This window comes from Callospermophilus lateralis, chromosome 10 (genome assembly GCF_048772815.1).
Source record: "Callospermophilus lateralis isolate mCalLat2 chromosome 10, mCalLat2.hap1, whole genome shotgun sequence".
Classification (NCBI taxonomy): domain Eukaryota; kingdom Metazoa; phylum Chordata; class Mammalia; order Rodentia; family Sciuridae; genus Callospermophilus; species Callospermophilus lateralis.
The window spans coordinates 11,243,294-11,263,431 of record NC_135314.1 but is presented as its reverse complement, the minus strand read 5'-3'; the positions used below and the strand labels follow the sequence as shown (position 1 = coordinate 11,263,431).

The window sequence follows — 20,138 nt, the reverse complement described above, 5'->3', positions numbered from 1 at the left end:
CAAATGTGGCCTTTTCCTTAGCACTTGTTTAACCTTTCATTAAACATATATTTTTTTAAAAAAACATGAATAAGGGAATTCTCTAAGTCCTTAAGCTATAGGAGACATTGAAAACAGTTTGGAATTTTGGAAATCACCTAGTTTTACAACTTATTCCCAAATACAGAGCTGATGTCTAAAACTGTTAAATGGTACCTAGAGTATAAGAATTCACATCTTATGATCCCCAAGCATTGTATCAAGTGGGCTCTATTTTTTAAGAATAAATTCTTCCAAAATTTTGTGGTCATAAGTTTCAAAAAGGCAGATGAGAGCTGGGTGTAATGGTGCACGTCTATAATCCCAGAGGCTTGGAAGGCTGAAGCAGGATCTCAAGTTCAAAGCCAGCCTCAGCAAAAGTGAGGCACTAAGCAACTCGGTCAGACCTTGTCTCCAAATAAAATACAAATAGGGCTGAGGATGTGGCTCAGTGGTCAAGTGCCCCCGAATTCAATCCCTGGTATCCACCCCCTCCAAAAAAAGGGGCAGATGATAAAACAGAAGAAAACAACAAAATAAATTACCCTATGGGTCTGGGTTTATAGCTCAGCAGTAGAGCGCTTGACTCGCACATGTGAGGCACTGGGTTCGATCCTCAGCACCACATAAAAATAAACAAAATAAATAAAGATATTGTGTCCATCTTAAAAAAATCTTTTAAAAAGATTATCCTATGCTCTTAAATACCAAAACCAATAACCCTGGAAACTAAAATTCAAAACTATTACCATCATTTGTGCCCACCAAAAGTATACTTTCTACTTGAAAGTGAGTCTTACAGACACATATTTTTCTTTCTGAGAATTATAATGAGCTCTGTATGCCACACATGAGCATGCTCTCTCTTTTCTCAAGAGAGGTAATTCTATATCTGCTTATCTACACATAAGTATTTAGGTATAAATATCATCCAAGAAATTAAAAAAACTGATTAAGGAAAGCATGTTTTATAACCCCAAATCCCTTCTCAATGCAAATAACTTCTCAAGCATGTATGTACCTGCCCAGCATTTTTCTGATTGATAAGTTGATCTCCTGCTATAAGGGAATCCCAATTTTGCTGTCTTATGAGCTCTTTGACTTCTTCATTAGGGAGATCAATTCGATAGTTGAAATCACCACACCAAAATACATAGTCATGGGAAAAGAGCATCCTTCCCTGAAAGCATGAGATGGAATTTTATGTTCAAAACAACTTGTATAAATGTTTTACATTATTTTGTTGCCTCAGATATGCCTCCCCTCCCACAATTCTGTTTCTTTAACCCAATAGTAACAACACCTGAAATTATCTCTATAGGTGAATACTGCTGATGTTTCTAAGAACTAACTTAAATTTTCAAAAACTGTAATATAGAATTTGAGGTAATTAAAAACACATTTCAAAGCTTTATTTTCAAGGACAAGCAACAGAAGCTTACCATAGGAAAACTTAATTTTCGTGCTATTTCTACAAAATCTTCATTTCTCTCTTTGACTTGTGACTGCCCTGCAGCAAAGTGGCTACAGACGAAGCAAAGGCTTGTTGTATGGAAGAGCATTCGGATTGCAACTGCTCCTTTATTTCCAGTTGCACCTCCCATCCCAGTCTTCACAGTATCAACGGCAACATCCCTTTGAAACAAGAACTACAGATAAGTGTTTCCCTGAAGCAATATTCTAGCCCTTTTTATAGATATTTAGTGGCAGAAAGTAGCCTTAGGAGAGTGCTGTTTACTGACCTGATAAAAGGAGCATGCTGTGGTCTGATAAAAACAAACAGGCAGACGCCCACCAACTGTTCAGAAGCCAGCAGCACATACTTATTGTCTCTGGAGATTGTCTTCTGAAGTTCTACAGCCCACAGCTTCTGATTTGTTGTGCTAACAGAAAATATTAAAAAGGGAATCTTTAAAAAGATACAATACTTTACCTGAATTTCTCAAAACTCTAAAATCTTTCTCCAGGCTATTTTTGTTTGTTTCATTTAAGAAGAAATTTGACCAAAATAACAGCACACTTCAAAATCTTATCTATAACTCCTTTACAAAGAAAATATGAACTGACTTAATAAATAACACGAGTAATTACAAGCTTGTACACTATTTTTTTCTTAGGTATTCATTAGGGTCAAGGAGAAGTATGTGCCTCCAGACATTTCAGACATTTTTCTTATTTTCTAGAATTACAATTGATTTAGTTTTTAAAATTACTTATGAAAACTCTTCAATGTACAAGAGATGATTATAAAATAAACCACCATATTCCATTATTCAGCTTTAATACAACAAACATTTGTCAACCCCCCCCCCCCCACTCATGGTGGTGGTTGTTTTGGTTTTTTTGCTTTCTTAAATAAACCTGGAACATTCTAGACCAAATCTATGATACACACCATTTCATTCATAAATATTTCATTGTTCATCTCTAATGCAATGGGACATTTTTATTTTTATATAACCACTATGCTACTATCACACTTAAATTTTAACAATTCCTTAATATCATCTAATACTTGGTTCATATTTAATATGAATTTAATATCTTAATACCTAAAAATATCTTATTGTGGTTGGTTTGTGTAATGGTTTAGACATGAGGCATCTTCCCCACCCCCCCAAAGCTCCTGTGTTAATGCAGGAATGTTTAGAGGTCAAATTATCAGGTTGTGAGAGCTGTTAGGCAGGTGGGTGCAGCCAGAAGAGGTGAGTCACTGAAGGTAGTCACTGATTGGTTCATCTTTTCTGTAACCCCTTCCCCCTTTCCTCTTTTAGGCTTCCTTGCTGCCATGAATGGAGCAGCTGTCCCTACCATCCCCTTCTACCATGATGTTCTAATTCACCTTGGACTTAGAGCAATAGACTCAACTGACCAAGGACTAAGCCTCTGGAACTAGGAGCCAAAATAAACTTTTCCTCTTCTAAGTATGGTTGTGTATTTTGGTTAAAGCAATGAAATGCTGATTAACCCAGTTTATTTCTTTAAAACAGAGGGAAAACATGGCCTACACAACACATTTGCTTGCCAAGTCTCTTGAATCTCTCTTAATCTTTTATATCTCTAATATTACCATCCTGTTTTTCTTAATTCTTTTTTTCTCAATATGTATATATTGTTTATTTGTTCAATGTAAAATCATATATGACTTGGTTTTTTAAATTGATTTTATTTTTAAATACATGACAGCAGAATGCATTACAATTCTTATTACATATATAGAGCACTATCTTTCATATCTCTGTTTGTATATAAAGTATGTCCACATCAATTCATGTGTTCGTACATGTACTTTGGATAATGATGTCCATCACATTCCACCATCATTGCTAATCCCCTGCCCCCCTCCACCATCCTGTTTTTAATATCATTTTTCTTCTTTTTTTTGAAAGAAACTGGGTCATATGCCCATAAAATATTCAACAAATTGGACTCGGCTGATGTTTTAATTTTATCTTAACATATCTCCTCTATCCCTTATATTTCCTGTAAAATGATTAATGTAAAAACTAGATTAAAAACCATGATCAAATTTATTTATGCATTAATTTTGGTAAAACTAAGCTACTGGTTTGTGCTGTGTACCTCCCACCATATCAAAGCAAAAGGCACATCATCTCTAGTAATGTTAAACTGATTTAGATCAGTAATGGATTCCAGAGTTTCCCACTAACCCTTCTTTTAGAATTTAGCATTTACTGATGATGATTGATCAGATTAATTATTTCATGAGGAGTTAAAAAATTTTAACTTCATAATTTCTACATTTCATAGTCAATCATAATAGACTGGATTATAAAAAGCAGAGATTATATGCAATATTGTTCATATAAGAAATACCAGATAAAAGTTCAATCTTTTTCTTATCTATACGAAGTTTGATAGCATTAAGTTTGAAACTAAGAACTGCCAATCAAGAGCAAAACAGTTTTCTCTCCTTGTTCCAGGTCACACAAATGTTAAGTATAAATATGACCTCATACCCATCAATCTAATACTATGCAATACAACCTCCAAACATTGTCTCACCACCTACCATAGTCCCATTACCATAATGTGCATTCTTTCTGGAAAGAAAACAGTATCCTCCTCATTTTCTTTATGCCACTCTTCAGGTCACTGAACCCTAACCTGATCATTCCATTTAAAACTGTCGACACTTTCCACCTCCACAGACCTGATTCCCTTTACCACTATCTATTTTTCATAACACTTTTCTAACATGCTCTATAATCTACTATAGTTATTGTCTGTCTCTTCCCACTAGAATACAAAGTCCAAGAAGGCAGGTGTTTCTGGGCTGGGGTTGTGGCTCAGCGGTAGGGCACTTGCCTTGCACGTGCGGGACCCTGGGTTTGATCCTCAGCACCACATAAAAATAAATAAGTGAAATAAAGGTATTGTGTCCAACTACAACTAAAAAATAAATATTAAAAAAAAAATAAGGCAGGTGTTTCTGTCTGTACTATTCACTGAGGTATATATCTGTACTACCTAAAATTATGTGATCAACTGGTTAAATAAATGAATAAACAATCACTGCTTTTTATTAAAGAGAAATTTATTTAACTCTTTTTAGACAAACAATTGATCAATTTGTTTGGTACCAAGAACCTTAAAAGTATGCTCTATTCAAAATCAAATATATATTTTCAAAAAAGCTACTTGAGCAGCACAATGTTTTTCTACTTCCCTAACTGAATTATAATTCACTTTGGCCAACAAAATAATTGTAATTTCTGAAATTGATGACAAAACCATACTATTTTAGCGACAATATTCTTCTGAAAATCTTTTAAAATGTTATAAAATGGGCAATTTTTCACATATAAAAGCAATTATATTTTGTTAAAACACTTAAGCTTTAAGTTTTACTCAATTTGTACTTGTAAATTGGCTTCAGTTCTCTGAAGTGTGGTCTGGAGACATCTCTGAGGACTCCCCAAATCAATGGAGTCAAAACTGTTTTTATAACACTATTGAGACATTGCTTTTTTCACTGTGTTGGCCGACATTTGCACTGATGATGCCAAAGCAACAATGTTAAAAGTGATGACTTCACTTGAAACCAGACACCAAACTTTTTGGTAGTCAATATATCCTCATTTTGATGTACTTTCAGGAAAATAAAAAAGGCATTTTTCCTTAAGACTGTCCTTAATGATGCAGTAAGCATAGTTTTATCAAGCTTAACCCTTGAGTCAAATCTTTTCAACATTCTATGTGATAATGTGATAAATGGGAAATATACACAAAGTGATTCTACATACTCAAGTATGATTATCTCAAGGAAAAGTATCCAATACTTTGAGTTGTGAGCTAATTGCCATTTCTTACCACCACCACCACCACACACACACACACACACACACACACACACACACACACACACGGACCTGGGAGATTGAACCCAGGGGTGCTTTACCACTGAAGTACATCCCTAGCCCCCACTTTTTAACTGTTCTTTTTAATCATACATGCCAGTAGAATCTGTTTTGATATATTTATACAAACATGGAATATATTCTAATTTGGATCCCAGTCTTGTGGATGTACATGATGTTGAGATTCACTGTAGGAAAGTTGTTCATTCTACTATCTTGGTTGGAGTGAGATGAAATCTCAATATAGTTTTAATTTGCATTGCTCTAATTGCTAGAGATGTTAAATATTTTTTCATATACTTGTCGACTGTATTTATTCTTTTGGGAAGCATCTGTTTTGTTCCTTTGCCCATTTATTAATTGGGTTATTTGTTTGGTTTTTTTTTTTTTTTTTTTTTTTTTTGTGTGTGTGTGTGTGTTAAGCTTTTGGAGGTTCTTTGCATATCCTGGAAATTAACAACCTATCTGATGTGCTGGTGGCAAAGATTTCCTCCCATTCTGTAGGCTCCCTCTTCATGTTCTTGATTGTTTCCTTTGCTGTGAAGAAGCTTTTTAGTTGATACTATCCCATTTATTGATTCTTTATTTTAGTTCTTGTATTTTAGATGTCTTATTTAAAAAAAGCTGGTTCCTAAGCTGACATGTTGGAGTATTGGATCTACATTTTTTTCTAGGAGTTGCAGGGTTTCTGGTATAATTCCTAGGTCTTTGATCCACTATGAGTTGACTTTTGTGAAGAGAGACAGGCATTAAACTTCATTCCACTACATGTGGATTTCCAGTTTTCCCAGAACCATTTGTTGAAGAGGTTTATCTTTTCTCCAGTGTATGTTTTTGGAGGCTTTGTCTAATGTGAGATGACTGTATTTATGTAGGTTTGTCTCTGTCTCCTCTATTCTATTGCCTTGTTCTTCATGCTTGTTTTGGTGCTAAAACTACTGTATTGTTACAATGCCATTTTTGTTACTATAGCTCTGTAGTATAATATAAGGTCATCCCCAGCCCTTTTTAGCTTTTATTTTGAGACAGGGTCTCACTAAATTGCTCAGGATGACTTTGAACTTACAATCCTCCTACCTTAGTCTCCAGAGACACTGAGATAACAGGCATAAAACTGTCACATTTTTCATGGAATACAATTGTTCTTGAAAAAACTAATGACAGGGCTGGGGTTGTGGCTCAGTGGTAGAGTACTCGCTTAGCACATGTGAGGCACTGGGTTTGATCCTTAGCACCACATAAAAAGGAAATAAATATATTGTGTCCACCTACAACTAAAAAATAAATATTTTTTTAAAAATAAAGAAAGAACTAATGACAGACTATGGCTATTCAGATTTGATTAATTATCAGACATATATTTTTTTCAGCCAACCCTGTCTCTTCAAGAAAAACAACCAAGAACATTTGTTTATAATGATAAAAGTTGAGTTTTTAAGCAAAAAATAGAATTCTGGAAAACTAGTGTCTGCTATCATATCTTTACAGTTTCCAATATTTAAAAAAAATTTTCATATATCAGTGATGATATTAACTAATATAGTGCTTTGATATGTATGATAAGATGTATCAAACTTTAGTAACTCTACATAACTAAGTTAACTTTTCCAAATGACCAATATATGATTTACAAAATTATGCAAGGATTGGGGTGGGATGTGGCTAAGCAGTAGAGTGCTTGCCTAGCACTGCAAGGCCCTGGGTTCGATCCTCAGCACAACATAAAAATAAACAAAATAAAGGTATTGTGTATAACAACAACTAAAAAATAAATATTTTGAAAAATATGAAAGGATAAAGTATCAATGAAGAACTTCAGTATAAATAGAGGGATTAAAGTCATTGATATGGTTTCATATTCTATTCTGCAACTAACCTTTAAGACACTACCATTTGTTGAGTTTGGATATAATATCAGAGGAAAAAATTATCTGGAAAGGCCATTAAAAATTTTCCCTTTTCAACTACACATTTATGTGATTTTTCTTCCATATAGTTCAACTAAAACAACACACTGCAATAGAGTGATACAGAAGCAGATATAAGTTTCTAGTTGTTTTAAGTCAGACATTAAAGGAATGTGCAGAACTATAAAACCATGCCAACCTTCTCAGTAAATTTTGGAATGTTATTCTGTGAATATTTCAATGAAATTTATATAGGTGCATTAAGACAGGTTGAAAATGTAATCTAGAGTTTATATACCCTTTGTATATCTTTTCATCTATGAAATACATTTATATTTTTTCAAACACTCTAAATATTCACCTGTTACTTTTCTCAAAAGATTACCTCTTAAAACAATAATCATTCAATATTATTTCAAAGTTACCATAAGTGGTATATTTGCTTTTATAGGTGTTCTACATCTGGGATAATGAGAATAAAATGAGTTAAATAAGTATTTTTAAATTTTCAAGTTTAATTTCTAATATAATAAATATACCAACATTAATAAAATTTCTTTGAGATTGTTTTAGCCAGCTTTTTCACTGTTACAACTGAAAGACCCAACCAGAACAACTGTAGAGGAGGAAAGATTTATTTAGGGGCTCGTGGTTTCAGAGGTATCAATCCATAGACAGCAGGCTCCATTCCTCAGGGCTTGAGGTGAGGCAGGACATCATGGTGGAAGAGTGTGGCAGAGGGAAACAGTTCATTTGATGATCAGAAAGCAGAGAAAGATATCTTCAGTTGCCAGAATCAAATATATACCCCAAAGCTATGCCCCTAATGTACCACCTCCTCCAGCCATACCCCACCTACCTTCAGCCACCACTCAAGTTAATCTCATCAGGGATTAATTCATTGACTGTATTAAGACTTTCACAGCCCAATCCGTTCTCCTCTGAACCTTCTTGCATTGTTTCACATGTAAGATTTTGGGGGACACCCCACATCCGAACCATAAAGATTCTCAATATTTTTAAGAGTGTAGAGAGATTCTTAGACCAAGTTTAAGAACTGGTATTACGTAGCTTAAAGATCACTTTTCCATATATTATCTCAATTTATCCTGGCAACAATAACTAAATTACCTGTTATGGCTTGGATCTGAAATGTCCCCCATAGTCTCACGTTTTTAAAGACTTGGTCCCCAGTGTAGCAAGGTTCAGAAATGGGAACTTGGGCAAGTGATTGGATCATGAGGATTCTGATTTCATCAATGGATCAACCCATTAACAGCTAAATAGATTACCGAGAGGTGTTAGAAAAGTGTAAACAGGTCGGGCACAGATGGAGGAAGTAGGTCATTAGGGACATGCCTTTGGAGACCCTGTCTCATGAGTTGAGCAGCCTTTTCCCTGGTAAGACATGATGTTCTGCTTTACTTGAGGCTCAGAGCAATTAAGATGACTAACCATGGACTGAAACCTCTGAAACCATGAGTAAAATAATCCTTTTTCTCTCTAAGTTGTTTGTGAAGCATTTTGGTCACAGCAATGATGAAAAGCTAACATGTTACCTGTGTTCCAAGTCCCTCAATAAGTAAAATTTCCAGTGTTACTTGACCAGCTTACCTTGCATTCACAATGTTTCCAGCATTCAACTCTACCATTTCTTCAAAACCAATTGCAAATATATCAGTTGGTTTACTTCTTTTATCTACAATTAAGCATCCAAGAAATACTTTTAAGTATAGCCTTAATCAAATTACAATCTCATCCAATAAAACGTAACACCAGATCTCATAAAAAATCTGCTTTTTGTGTTTTGAGTTAACTAATTCATACAAAAGGTAACATTACTTTAAATTTACTTTCTACTACGTCTTAAACTTGATTCTTTAAGAAATACAATTGATCAACAAATACATAAAAAATGTTCAATGTGTCTAGTAATTAGAGAAATGCAAATCAAAACTACTCTAAGATTTCATCTCACTCCAGTCAGAATGGCAGTTATCAAGAATACAAGCCACAATAAGTGTTGAAAGGATGTGGGGAAAAGGCACACTCATGAGTTGCTGGTGGGACTGCAATTTGGTGCAACCACTCTGGAAAGCAGTACGGAGATTCCTCAGAAAACCTGGAATGGAACCACCATTTGACCCAGCTATCCCACTCCTTGGTCTATATCCTAAAGACTTAAAAACAGCATAGTACAATAATGCAGTCACTTCAATGTTTATAGCAGAACAATTCACAATTGCTAAACTGTGGAAGCAACCTAGATGCCCTTCAACAGATGAATAAATAAAGAAACTGTGGTATATGTACACAATGGAATATTACTCAGCATTAAAAGAGAATAAAATTATGGCATTTGCAGGTAAATGGATGGAGTTGGAGAATAACAAGCTAAGCAAAGTAAGCCAATCCCAAAAAACCAAAGACCAAATATTCTGAGAAGTGTATGCTGACACATAATGGGGGGTGGGGAGAATGGAGGAACTTTGATTGGGCAAAGGGGAGGGAGGGATGGGAAGGAAGGAGGTAAGGGGGCAGGAATTATGGCAGAATGAGATGGACATCATATCCTAGTTACATGTATGTCTACACATGTGGTGTGACTCTACATCATGTACAACCAGAGAAATGAAAAGTTGTGCTCCATTTGTGTACAATGAATGCATTCTAAATGCATTCTGCTACCATGTATAACTAATTAGAACAAATAAAAAAATTTTAAAAAGATTATTACTCTTGGAAACCCTTAAGTAACATTTTGAAAGAATCTTACATTTTAGTCATGGACAATAGAGAAACTATTATCACTTCTTAAAAGCTAAAGTGAATCAAAATTGGAGAGGTAAAAGATTTATTAAGAAAAGACATAACGAATAAAGTGGCTGAGAAACTCAAATTTTGGAGATAACAGCTGGGAGGCATTTTTCATATTCGAATTTGAACCTTTTTGCTATTTCCTACATGAATGTAATCCAGGAAAAAGAGAGGAGAACCAGGGGTTAAGATACATCACTCTGTCTCAGCTATTATCCTTTTTGAATCTGAAAGAACTAAAAAAGAATGGAAGCTACTTCAGATAAGCAGTCCTGGGGTACTTTGGGGAACTCCATATTAAAAATAAGGAAAAATAGCTAAAATGAGCCTAAAATGTTATGAACTAATATTGAAAAATAAAAAAGTTTTAACTATTATTACATGCCAAGCTCAAACCTGCATCATATCTCATGGAGCTACCACACAAACAACTTATATAAGACAGAAAATTATCTTTGTTACAGACAGGAAAATGAGGCTTTGGAGAACCTATGCAACTTGCCTAAGTTCACACATCCATTGAGACATGGCATACACATTGTGGAGCCAAGCTGCCTTAATTTACACCCTCTTTGTGCCATTACTGCTATATGACCAAGAGCAAGTTATTTCCACTTTTCTATCTCAGTTTCCTCATCCATAAAGCTGGAATAATGTTAACATAATAGTCTAACACTAAATAAGCATCTGTAAATTATGTAGAATTACAGTGTTAGTTATATTATTATTATTATTATTATTATTATTATTATTATTATTATTTCTTCTGTTTCCAGCTTGGATTAAATTAGGCAAAAAAGGGCATTTTATTAAAAAGTTTTAGGAAAATCCCAGTGATTAAGACAGGATTAAAATAAATTTAAAAAGACTAAAAAAAAAAAAAAAAGAAAGAAAAAAAATACTACTTTTTGTACTCATAACCTTCATATATAACATTGTTCATTATATACTTTTTTTTTTTTTTTGAGAAAAAGGAAAAAAAGTTTTATTGCTTTGCTAGCAAAGGAGAAACACAGGGAACTCCTGTCCCAGAAGCTGTGATTCTGCCCATCAGCAGGAACAGAGGTTTTTAAAGAGGTGACCCTATATATTATTTTTCAAAGTAATTTGATTTTTTTAAAAAATTAAGTTCTTAAATTCCTTTTTCTAATGAGAATCATAATGAAAGCATCCTCATTTGGTCACTTACAGCGTGGTGGCAGAGAATCTACAGTGAATGACAAGCAGGCTTTTACAAGGATAAAACCAGTATAAGTAATTTATAAAGTGCCAACAAATATTACAGTAAGTTTTGTAAGCCTACTTATAACCCACCCTGATATTTCTTACCATAGGAATTAAACAGAGAACTAGAATCAAAAAATTAGGCATATTATTCTTGAAGAATAATATTCAAATTATCAGTTACAAAATAATCTTTGTTCATGTCAGTTTAAAAGATTAAAACAGACATCATTAACCAAAATATATGTATGAAGACACAAATTGGTATCAACATACTTTATATACAACCAGAGATATGAAAAATTGTGCTGTATATGTGTATATATATGTGTAGTAAGAATTGTAATGCATTCTACTATCATTTAATTAAAAAAACAAAAGAATAAAACAGGACTAGTTTCTCTTACATGTGTGTGACTACCTTCAATGATATCTATTTACATCAAACCCTATTTCAAAACTCAACTATTAAAGATAAAAAAGGTATAGAAATAAAAAAGAGGTAGATTTGACCTATAAAAATGTTGGCCCTCAAATTTATAAAGGAAGCCAAAGTTTATTTTTAAAATTAATGCACATTATCAAGCACTACATTTGTTTCCTAAATCAACAAATCACCAGTCAGATTTTAAAATTAAGACCACTTAATAAAAAGCCAACCTTGAAACTCCTGAATGCCAGCTAACTTGGGTGCATCAAGAAGCCAGTCAGTGAGCGTCTGATTCTTAAAAGCAATGCTGCGAAACTGCTTCCCACCATTCACATTCCAGGTTCCGACACATACTCTAATTTTCTTGGGTTTTGAATACTTGTAGAAGTTCTCACACATGCTCTTTAGTACTTTTGAAGATGCTAATCAAAAACAAAACACAACAAAATTTTAGCTGCATTATGCCATTTATAAAAATTTATTTTCATAACTGAGATATGAAAAGTGTAATTATCATCACAAGCACAAATAAGATACATGCACAGGCATAAAAATGATCCAGCATTGAATGCAAAGCCCAGCTTGAGGCAATTAAGCAACACACTTTTTAAAAAAAATTAATAAAAACAAATATAATAGCCAAAGTTAAAAAACTATTACAAAATCATTACAGCAACATACAACATGCATAATAAACAATGAAACACATACTGTTTTACAAAGTACAAAATCTACAAATTGAACCTTTTTAGGAATACAGTAACTGGACTTTAAACAATTTTTATGAAGAGGCTGGTAAAAACTTATACTTTATTTCTCCTCAAACAAAAACATTTAAGAGCATTTATTTTTAAGATTTTTGCTACTGACAGGTAGCTTGATGAATAATGGCAAAAATATATATTATGGAAGATATGAGACAGCTGAAAATAAAATCCCTGAAAATGAAATAGAAACAAAAGTCCTTAGCAATGGTCCATGAGGCCCTAAATAATTTATCTAATCCTTCTACCTTCTCCTTTTCACTCACTGCTCTGCCACGGGCCTCCTACTGTTTCAAAAAGATACCAGGTCTACTCCTACCATAGGGCCTTTGTCCTGGCCATTTCCACTGCCTGCAAAGCTCTCACCGCACCTCCTTAAAGTCTTTTCAATGAGGTCATCCCTGACCACCTTATTTAAAACTGCTGTCTGCCCCTGACCTTCCATTATCCTCTATTGCTTGTTTTTTTCTCTAGCATCTACCACTTACAAACTATGTACAGGTTGAGCAACTCCAATCTGAAAATCTGAAATCCAGAAATTTTTGAGCACAAATGTGATGCTCAAAAAGGTTAGGATTTTGAAGCAGTTGAAATTTTGGAGTTTCCGATTAGGGTACTCAAGCAGTAAATCTATGAAAATATTTCAAAACTCTGAAATATGAATCACTTCTGCCCCAACCATTTTAGATAAGGGATATTCAACCTGTATTTTATTTATTCATTGTGTAGCTATCTCCCTTCATGACAACAGAAAAAAGGTTGGTCTTGTTTATTGAAATATCCCTAGCAACAAAATAAAATACAAAATTGCAAAACGAATGCTCAATACATTTTGAATCCTCAGCCTCTCTTCTTGCTTATTTTTTGGTGTATCATCTATCTTGCCCTTCTAAGCCTACACCCCATTTTAATGAACTTCTTGGCACTTAAAAATAGAACTTTAACAGTACCTCAACCTAAAACCACAATATTTGCACTTAATTGGCAGTTAACTGGTAAGAGAAAAAGGAAATCAAAACTATTTCACCTTTTACCATATAATCTTACATTACTATGATATTATGAAGTATCAGTCTACTGATAAAATGCAAGTGGAAACAGTAAGGATTATAATGCTTTAGGATTATTATGAATATAGTTTTAGTGAAAGAACTGTTGGTTCAGTTAATAAGCATATCCCCATTGTTCCAGCAGTAGATATATATTTCTCACCCTCTTGCCAGTGATTTGACTACCTGAAGAGGTATTTGGACAGTAATAAAATCAGATTATTTGTTTTGGCCTGTTGGTATGGTTAATTGAAAGCTGACTGTACCTGTATAAAAATCATTCTCTATTACTATGGTTTATCTTTGGTCTTCATCATTAAAGTCACTGCCATTGTTACTTCTGTGAAAAGAGCTTCTAAAATACATTCTACACTGAAATACATTCTATGATTGTATAACTTGAAATATTAAGCAAGAGAATAATGAATAGCACGAACAAAAAGAGGTTGTGGCATTGTATAAATTAATAAAGTCAAATTGGTTTTTAAATGGAATAAGGTAATATATATACACATACATATATGTGTATTTGTGTAAAATATACACACACACACACACACACATATACACTAATGTACTTAAAGAAATAATGAATCTGTGCTCAAACAACAGATGTCCATCCCTAAATACCACATCATTTCAGAAAATCATTATATGATCCCAAAACATAGCTAAGTGCTCTCTTCTCTACTCTTCTCAAAAGATTCAGAAAAATTAGGCAAAACAAATCTTAAGTAATTTGATACCAAATCTTAACAAGGGGAAGAAAAGATGTTATTTTCAGCCAAATTTCTGGTATGAGCTTTGTTGCTTTTGTTTCTTTTGCCACATATTCATCTTTAAAGACAAAATCGTAAACCTTGTCCAAGAATGAAGAAATGGGCTCCTATGAATAAATAGGCAGGAAAAATAATAACCTTTAGGTATTATGTACTTAAGTCTTCTGACTTTGTTAGTAATACTAGTGTTTTTAAATTAAACAATTTCAGATCATATTTTAGTGCAGGTCTGTATTTATAGAATATTGTCATCCAGCCGGGCGCAGTAGTGCACACCTGTAATTCCAGTGGCTTAAGAGATGGAGGCAGGAGGATCCTGAGTTCAAAGCCAGCCTTTGAAAAAGTGAGCCATTAAGCAATTCAGTGAGACCCTGTCTCTAAATAAAATACAAAATAGGTCTGGGGATGTGGCTCAGAGGTTGAGTGCCCCTGAGTTCACACTTCACTACCACCCCCCCCAAAAAATGAATATTGCCATCCATAATCTAAGAAAATGTGACAATGCTTTTTCACCACTGTGACTGCCATAGTTGAGAAGCCACAAATAACACAGATAGCATTCTGAAATTAATCCAAAGGAAGGTATAGAACTAACAATGCTTGTTTAAAGAAATATAAAAATGAAATTAAAACTAGCTGAATTATCTTTAATTGGAATCAAGCCATTGATATGAGAAGAAACAGAACTTTGTTTATCTCCTTCTGAATGAAGTACTTAACTTTTAAAGTAACATTTTTCTTTCAGATTAAAACAAAATATCAATTTATCCTGTTAGAGTCTGAGGACAAAATGAGAAAATTTCCAATTACATCTTTTTATTTGTGTACAGTATAAACTTTAGAAAAAGAAAGAAAAAGTTGCTTTTATTTATAGATCAATTGACTATACTGTACCTGACTGTAATGTCTGTTCAGAAACTATGGATGCACCAAGAAGAAAACAAAGAATCATTAGTAAAACAACAAGTTACAGTTAAAATCCAGAGTGTTATGATAAAACATTCTGAGATGATCTCACTTTTCTTTAAAAAAGTCAATTCAATGACTTGATTTTTTTCCTGTTGGCTATAGGACACCAAAGACTACAAATAGATGACAATAACTGATACAAATCCTCTGCATCAAAGGATATTCTACAGTGACTCAGCTTCACTGTTTCACAATCAGAAGGCCCAAAGCCTGCTCTTTCAGTTGCTTCTGTGTTTGTGTATATGTGTGCATGTGCACATGTTTGAGGATATGAATACAAAAACTTAGGAAGGTGAAGACTCTAAAGATATGGAAAGTACTGCTCTAATACATACCTTTAAGTATTTCTCCTGAGACTCACCAGTTGATAAGTACTATCAGTTCAGCTGTAACAAGATATATACATTCTAAAAACATCACTGCATTATGCAAAATTGTGCCAATTCCCAGAGAGAATTGGGGTTTATGAGGAAAATAGGGTTGGGGCATCACACTAAAAACTTCAACAGTAACATACCAAAATGATAGGAACCTAATAAACACAATAGCATGTATTATGCATGTTAAAAGGTTACAAAGTGCATGAATACTACAATAATGCACGTCATCTTGAAAAGATATGAAGTTAACTTGTAGAAATGGGAATCAAAAGGGCATAATAATTGTGAATGCTAGCAGAGGGTTATTGGAAAAATGGATGAGCAGTTGAAATACCAGATGAGGATAGGTATGGCTCATAACACACAGGGTGAATTGGGGTAGAGAAGATGTGTTAAGATACATGCTTATGTGTATGTGTGTTTTACATATTTGTTATTTGTAACCATCTCAGTTTTATTGGATACAGTTTTCTACATTTACCTAATGTTGCTTGCCAGCAAAATCAAGCATAAGCTCATGCAAAGTTGGCATTATGCTCAAATCATTCCTAATATATCAACCATATTGGAACAAATTCCCAGTCTCAAAACAAGTGTTATAGCAGATCTGACTGCACTAATTTTTTAAAGGCATATTTTACATCTAGTAAAATGTGCAGGAAACTAAAAATCTGATGCTCAAGTTTGGGAATTACTTAGGTTCTTTGCTGCTCTTTTCCTTCAACCACTTACTTTCAATTGTTGCTTATTAATGCCTCCACATCAAAGCAGGCACAGGTGGAAAGAGGTGACAAAACATAAATCAGTCAGTCTCTACTTTTGAAAGCCAGGAAGAAAGCCTGAAGTCAATAGCAGTAGCTAAGACCAGATCTTTTCCCCCAGAGTCTGAGGAGTCAGTCTTGGTCCCCTAGCCTCTAACAGATACATGAGGAGCTGACCATAATCCCTTCAGAGCACTATGTGGAATTCTAAGAGCTCACAATCACCTATTTGGCCAAATAATTAAACAAAAGGACATAACTTGATGCATGAACAATTTTCTTCACTTGAGCAGGAAACACTAGAAGGTTTATATGGGGCTAACAGTTAAAAAAAAAAAAAAAAAAGGTCAACAGCGCTATAAAGTCAAAATGGAAAAACAGTGGAAGTATGGAAGAAGTCCAATTTATTTTGTCAATTATAAACCAATAAAGCTCAGAGGTGAAAAAAAGGAACACTAATCTACTACCTATATAAAGAATGCTGAGTTTTCCTACAGTACTATTTTTATGTGCTCACTGACATAAGAAATTCATATTCTTTTGATTTTAAATAAAGACATAGAATGGAAGATAAAAAGCTATCTTAAAAACCATATATTTATGCCAAATATTGAAATTAGTAATAGCAGTTAATGACCGGTAATAAGCACTACTTTATATTATTGATTAATGTGATTTAATATTTATTCCAACTATCACAATAAAGTTAAGACAAAGTACAGAATTTTGGGGGGTGGCGATTAGAAAAATAAACAACATATTCATTTTTTCAATAAAGTATTTAAAATATAATTAGATTATTGAATGCTCTATTATAAGTGCTAGCTGAATATTATATGAAAACTCACCTATTATAAAGTTGGTAATACATAAGATCATTTACTCCCTCACTTGTTATCTAAGAAAAAAATATGCATAATCTAGAGAAGAAAATATTTGGCCAGTTTCTGTTTAAATAATACCACTAATAGTATAAGCATTTTAAAAAGACAAGCTACAGTTGAAGAATGCAATTTTTAAAAATCACCTTTATAAAAATTCCTTCCAAAACTATTTAATCAACTATGATCTAAATATTATTTGTTTTAATGTTTACATTTACCTCTTCAACTTTTACAATTCTAAATTACATAAAATAAATAAAATATAAAGTAAGTACACATACCACGCAAACTTCCAGTAGTTAAAAGTGCCCGAGCTTTGTCAGCTAAATCACTGTTTAGAGTGTTTCCCAGTAGCAAAACATCAATGGCCTCTTGCTTGGAGCTATCAAAGAAGTTATTCTGAATTGTTCTGGTAACAGAACGAGCACCATCTTTTAACTTTCCAGCCTGTTAAGGGAGAAAGAAGCATGAGTTTTCATTCTAAATACTGTTCATTTTACTTGAGTCAACATTTTGCAACTATAAATTGGTTTCATATGATTTTAGTTTAAAAAGGACCTAATCACCTTACTTTGCAGGTACAACCATTACATTAAAAGGCCTCAAGATGTCACTATTTCCTTTCTTCTCTCACATAACAGTTCACAAAGAAAGAAAAAAGCTAAGTGCCACAACTACATCCAGTAGTGATACAGAGAAGTAAAGGAAATAACCAGAAGTGTACTTATATAGTTTGTATATTTAGAGTCATTTTCTGTCCTATACAAATATAAATCATAAAAATAATAAAACATATTCCTACAGTGAGGTGATTATGACTTTTAATGTATACATCTTTTACTTAGGCATGTTAGTTATCACAAAGAGGATTCAATTTGATCTTACAGATTTTGACTGTCCAAAACAAACAAACAAACAAAACCCAAAAAATAAAAACAAAAACCCCCAAACTCTTGCCTTTTAAAAAATAACTTTAATTTGCAATATACTTTTCTTTAAAGGAATAACAATAATTAAACTTCTTTTCAGAATAAAGAGTCATTTTCTTCAATGCCACCAAATGAATGCCACTCTATTTTTACTTAAATTTCACATTAAAACATTGTTTCCCTTCAGATGATAACATACACAAATGATATTGAAAAAACACTCACCATTCACATTATCAGGCAATTAAGCAAAAGGAACCCAGAGAAAGGAAAAGAAAGAGCAGTTCAGATGTTAGATTTTAGCTCATTTCAGTCTAGTATATTTAATATAAAAAGGTTTTTTTATATTATATTTTTATCTACATATTGTAAATGATAAAAGTCTACTGAAAATATATGTAACTTCTGTACATATATTGACTTAGTCATGGAAGAAACAATAAAAGCAGATTATTTTAAGCAACAGTTGTAGAGAATCAGCTTTTAATAGCAAGAAGTATGTCTATTCAAAAGAAATAAATGAAAGTTTAACAATTTCAGGTTTTCAAATATAGGAAGCATTTAAGAAGTAAATATTTTTAAAAGTCAATGCAAACTATTCCTAAGAGTTGAGCAAAAAAAACTCTGCAAGTGAGGCCAATATTGCTGAGTTGAGGCATAGCATTTTATGAGATACAGAAGAGGAGAAATTCAGATTTGGAAAATTCAAATGACACAGAGATGACAAATGTCTTTACAGAATTTCCATTGCTATATTGAAGTTCAATGTGAACTATAAAAGTTGTAAATGTTCTCATTTCTATTCCTTAAATACTGAGGGATTTTAGAGATCTGAAATATTAATAAATTCAAGTGAAACCAGGATCCCTTAAAAGTTAAACACTATTTTAAGGATAAAAAATGATAAATAACCCAATATACTTCCAAAATTCCACAATAAGGACCAAATACTAAAGGGTAAAGTAGTCTACAGATAATATCAGCAATCAAAAAATAATGATGAAAATCAGAATTATAATTAAATCCGTATCTTGTACTTCTCTGGCACATTCTGACAGACTCATTTTCAAAGAAAAATAAGTAGAAGGACAAAAACTCAACAACAAAGCCCTAGAAATGTTAATAGTAGGTTTTGCATAAATTATTGATGGATTTATTTGTCCATTCAGCATTTGTCATATATCTATTCAATGTCAGGTGCTATGTCAAGTTCAGGGGACACAAAGCCATATGAGATAGGATACTATATTAGGAAGACCACGGTAAGAAAAAAAAATTACTTTTACAATTAATAAAAAGGATAAAAAAGTAAAATATACATTCAAGGTAAAAATCATAGAAATAGCAATACATGCTATCTTAGTGGATTATCACTGATTAAATTAGTCTCATATACGTACCCTTCTCAAAACTAAAAAAATTTTTTCCATTTAATTATTATCACCCACCATAGAAGGAAGTATCAAAGAGGGCACAAAAGCATGATAAAATAGAATTCTAAAGTAGATATCTATTAACTTAAAAATCTGTTAGTTTTTTAAAAAGTCACTTTAAAGCTTTATTAAGAGAAAATAAAAGACTATCATTGGTAATATTATGATAGATCTGGATCTACCTTAGCCTTCCCTTCAAGAGCTCCAGTTCCCGCATATATCTTGCTGATGGAATCACCATTCACAGACCACATGGACCGAAAAACTTCTTGAAAGCGAGTCACCAACTGAGGTTTTTCAGCCAAGCCAAGAGCTTCCAACTGTTTTGCCAGCATCTAAATCAGCAAACAAGAATCTTTTATAAACATAATAATGAATTCTAATGACTCTTAAGAACTTATTAGAATCAAATA

At 33.1% G+C, this 20,138-nt stretch overlaps 1 protein-coding gene across 4 annotated transcripts in view; it reads right to left on the bottom strand.

The window, feature by feature from the left end:
• The window catches only part of Synj1 (synaptojanin 1), an 81,949-nt gene that overhangs the window by 23,794 nt on the left and 38,017 nt on the right, over window positions 1-20,138 (bottom strand). For 2 of the 4 annotated variants that reach the window (XM_076866949.2, XM_076866948.2), the window contains exons 11-17: window positions 19,908-20,060; window positions 17,645-17,810; window positions 12,008-12,199; window positions 8,921-9,005; window positions 1,761-1,901; window positions 1,461-1,653; window positions 1,040-1,198 (exon numbers count right to left, since the gene is read on the bottom strand). In XM_076866949.2, coding sequence (XP_076723064.2) covers window positions 1,040-1,198; window positions 1,461-1,653; window positions 1,761-1,901; window positions 8,921-9,005; window positions 12,008-12,199; window positions 17,645-17,810; window positions 19,908-20,060 — 1,089 coding nt within the window. The remainder of the gene's footprint in view (window positions 1-1,039; window positions 1,199-1,460; window positions 1,654-1,760; window positions 1,902-8,920; window positions 9,006-12,007; window positions 12,200-17,644; window positions 17,811-19,907; window positions 20,061-20,138) is intronic. The other 2 variants (XM_076866950.2, XM_076866951.2) reach the window with 1 other exon arrangement.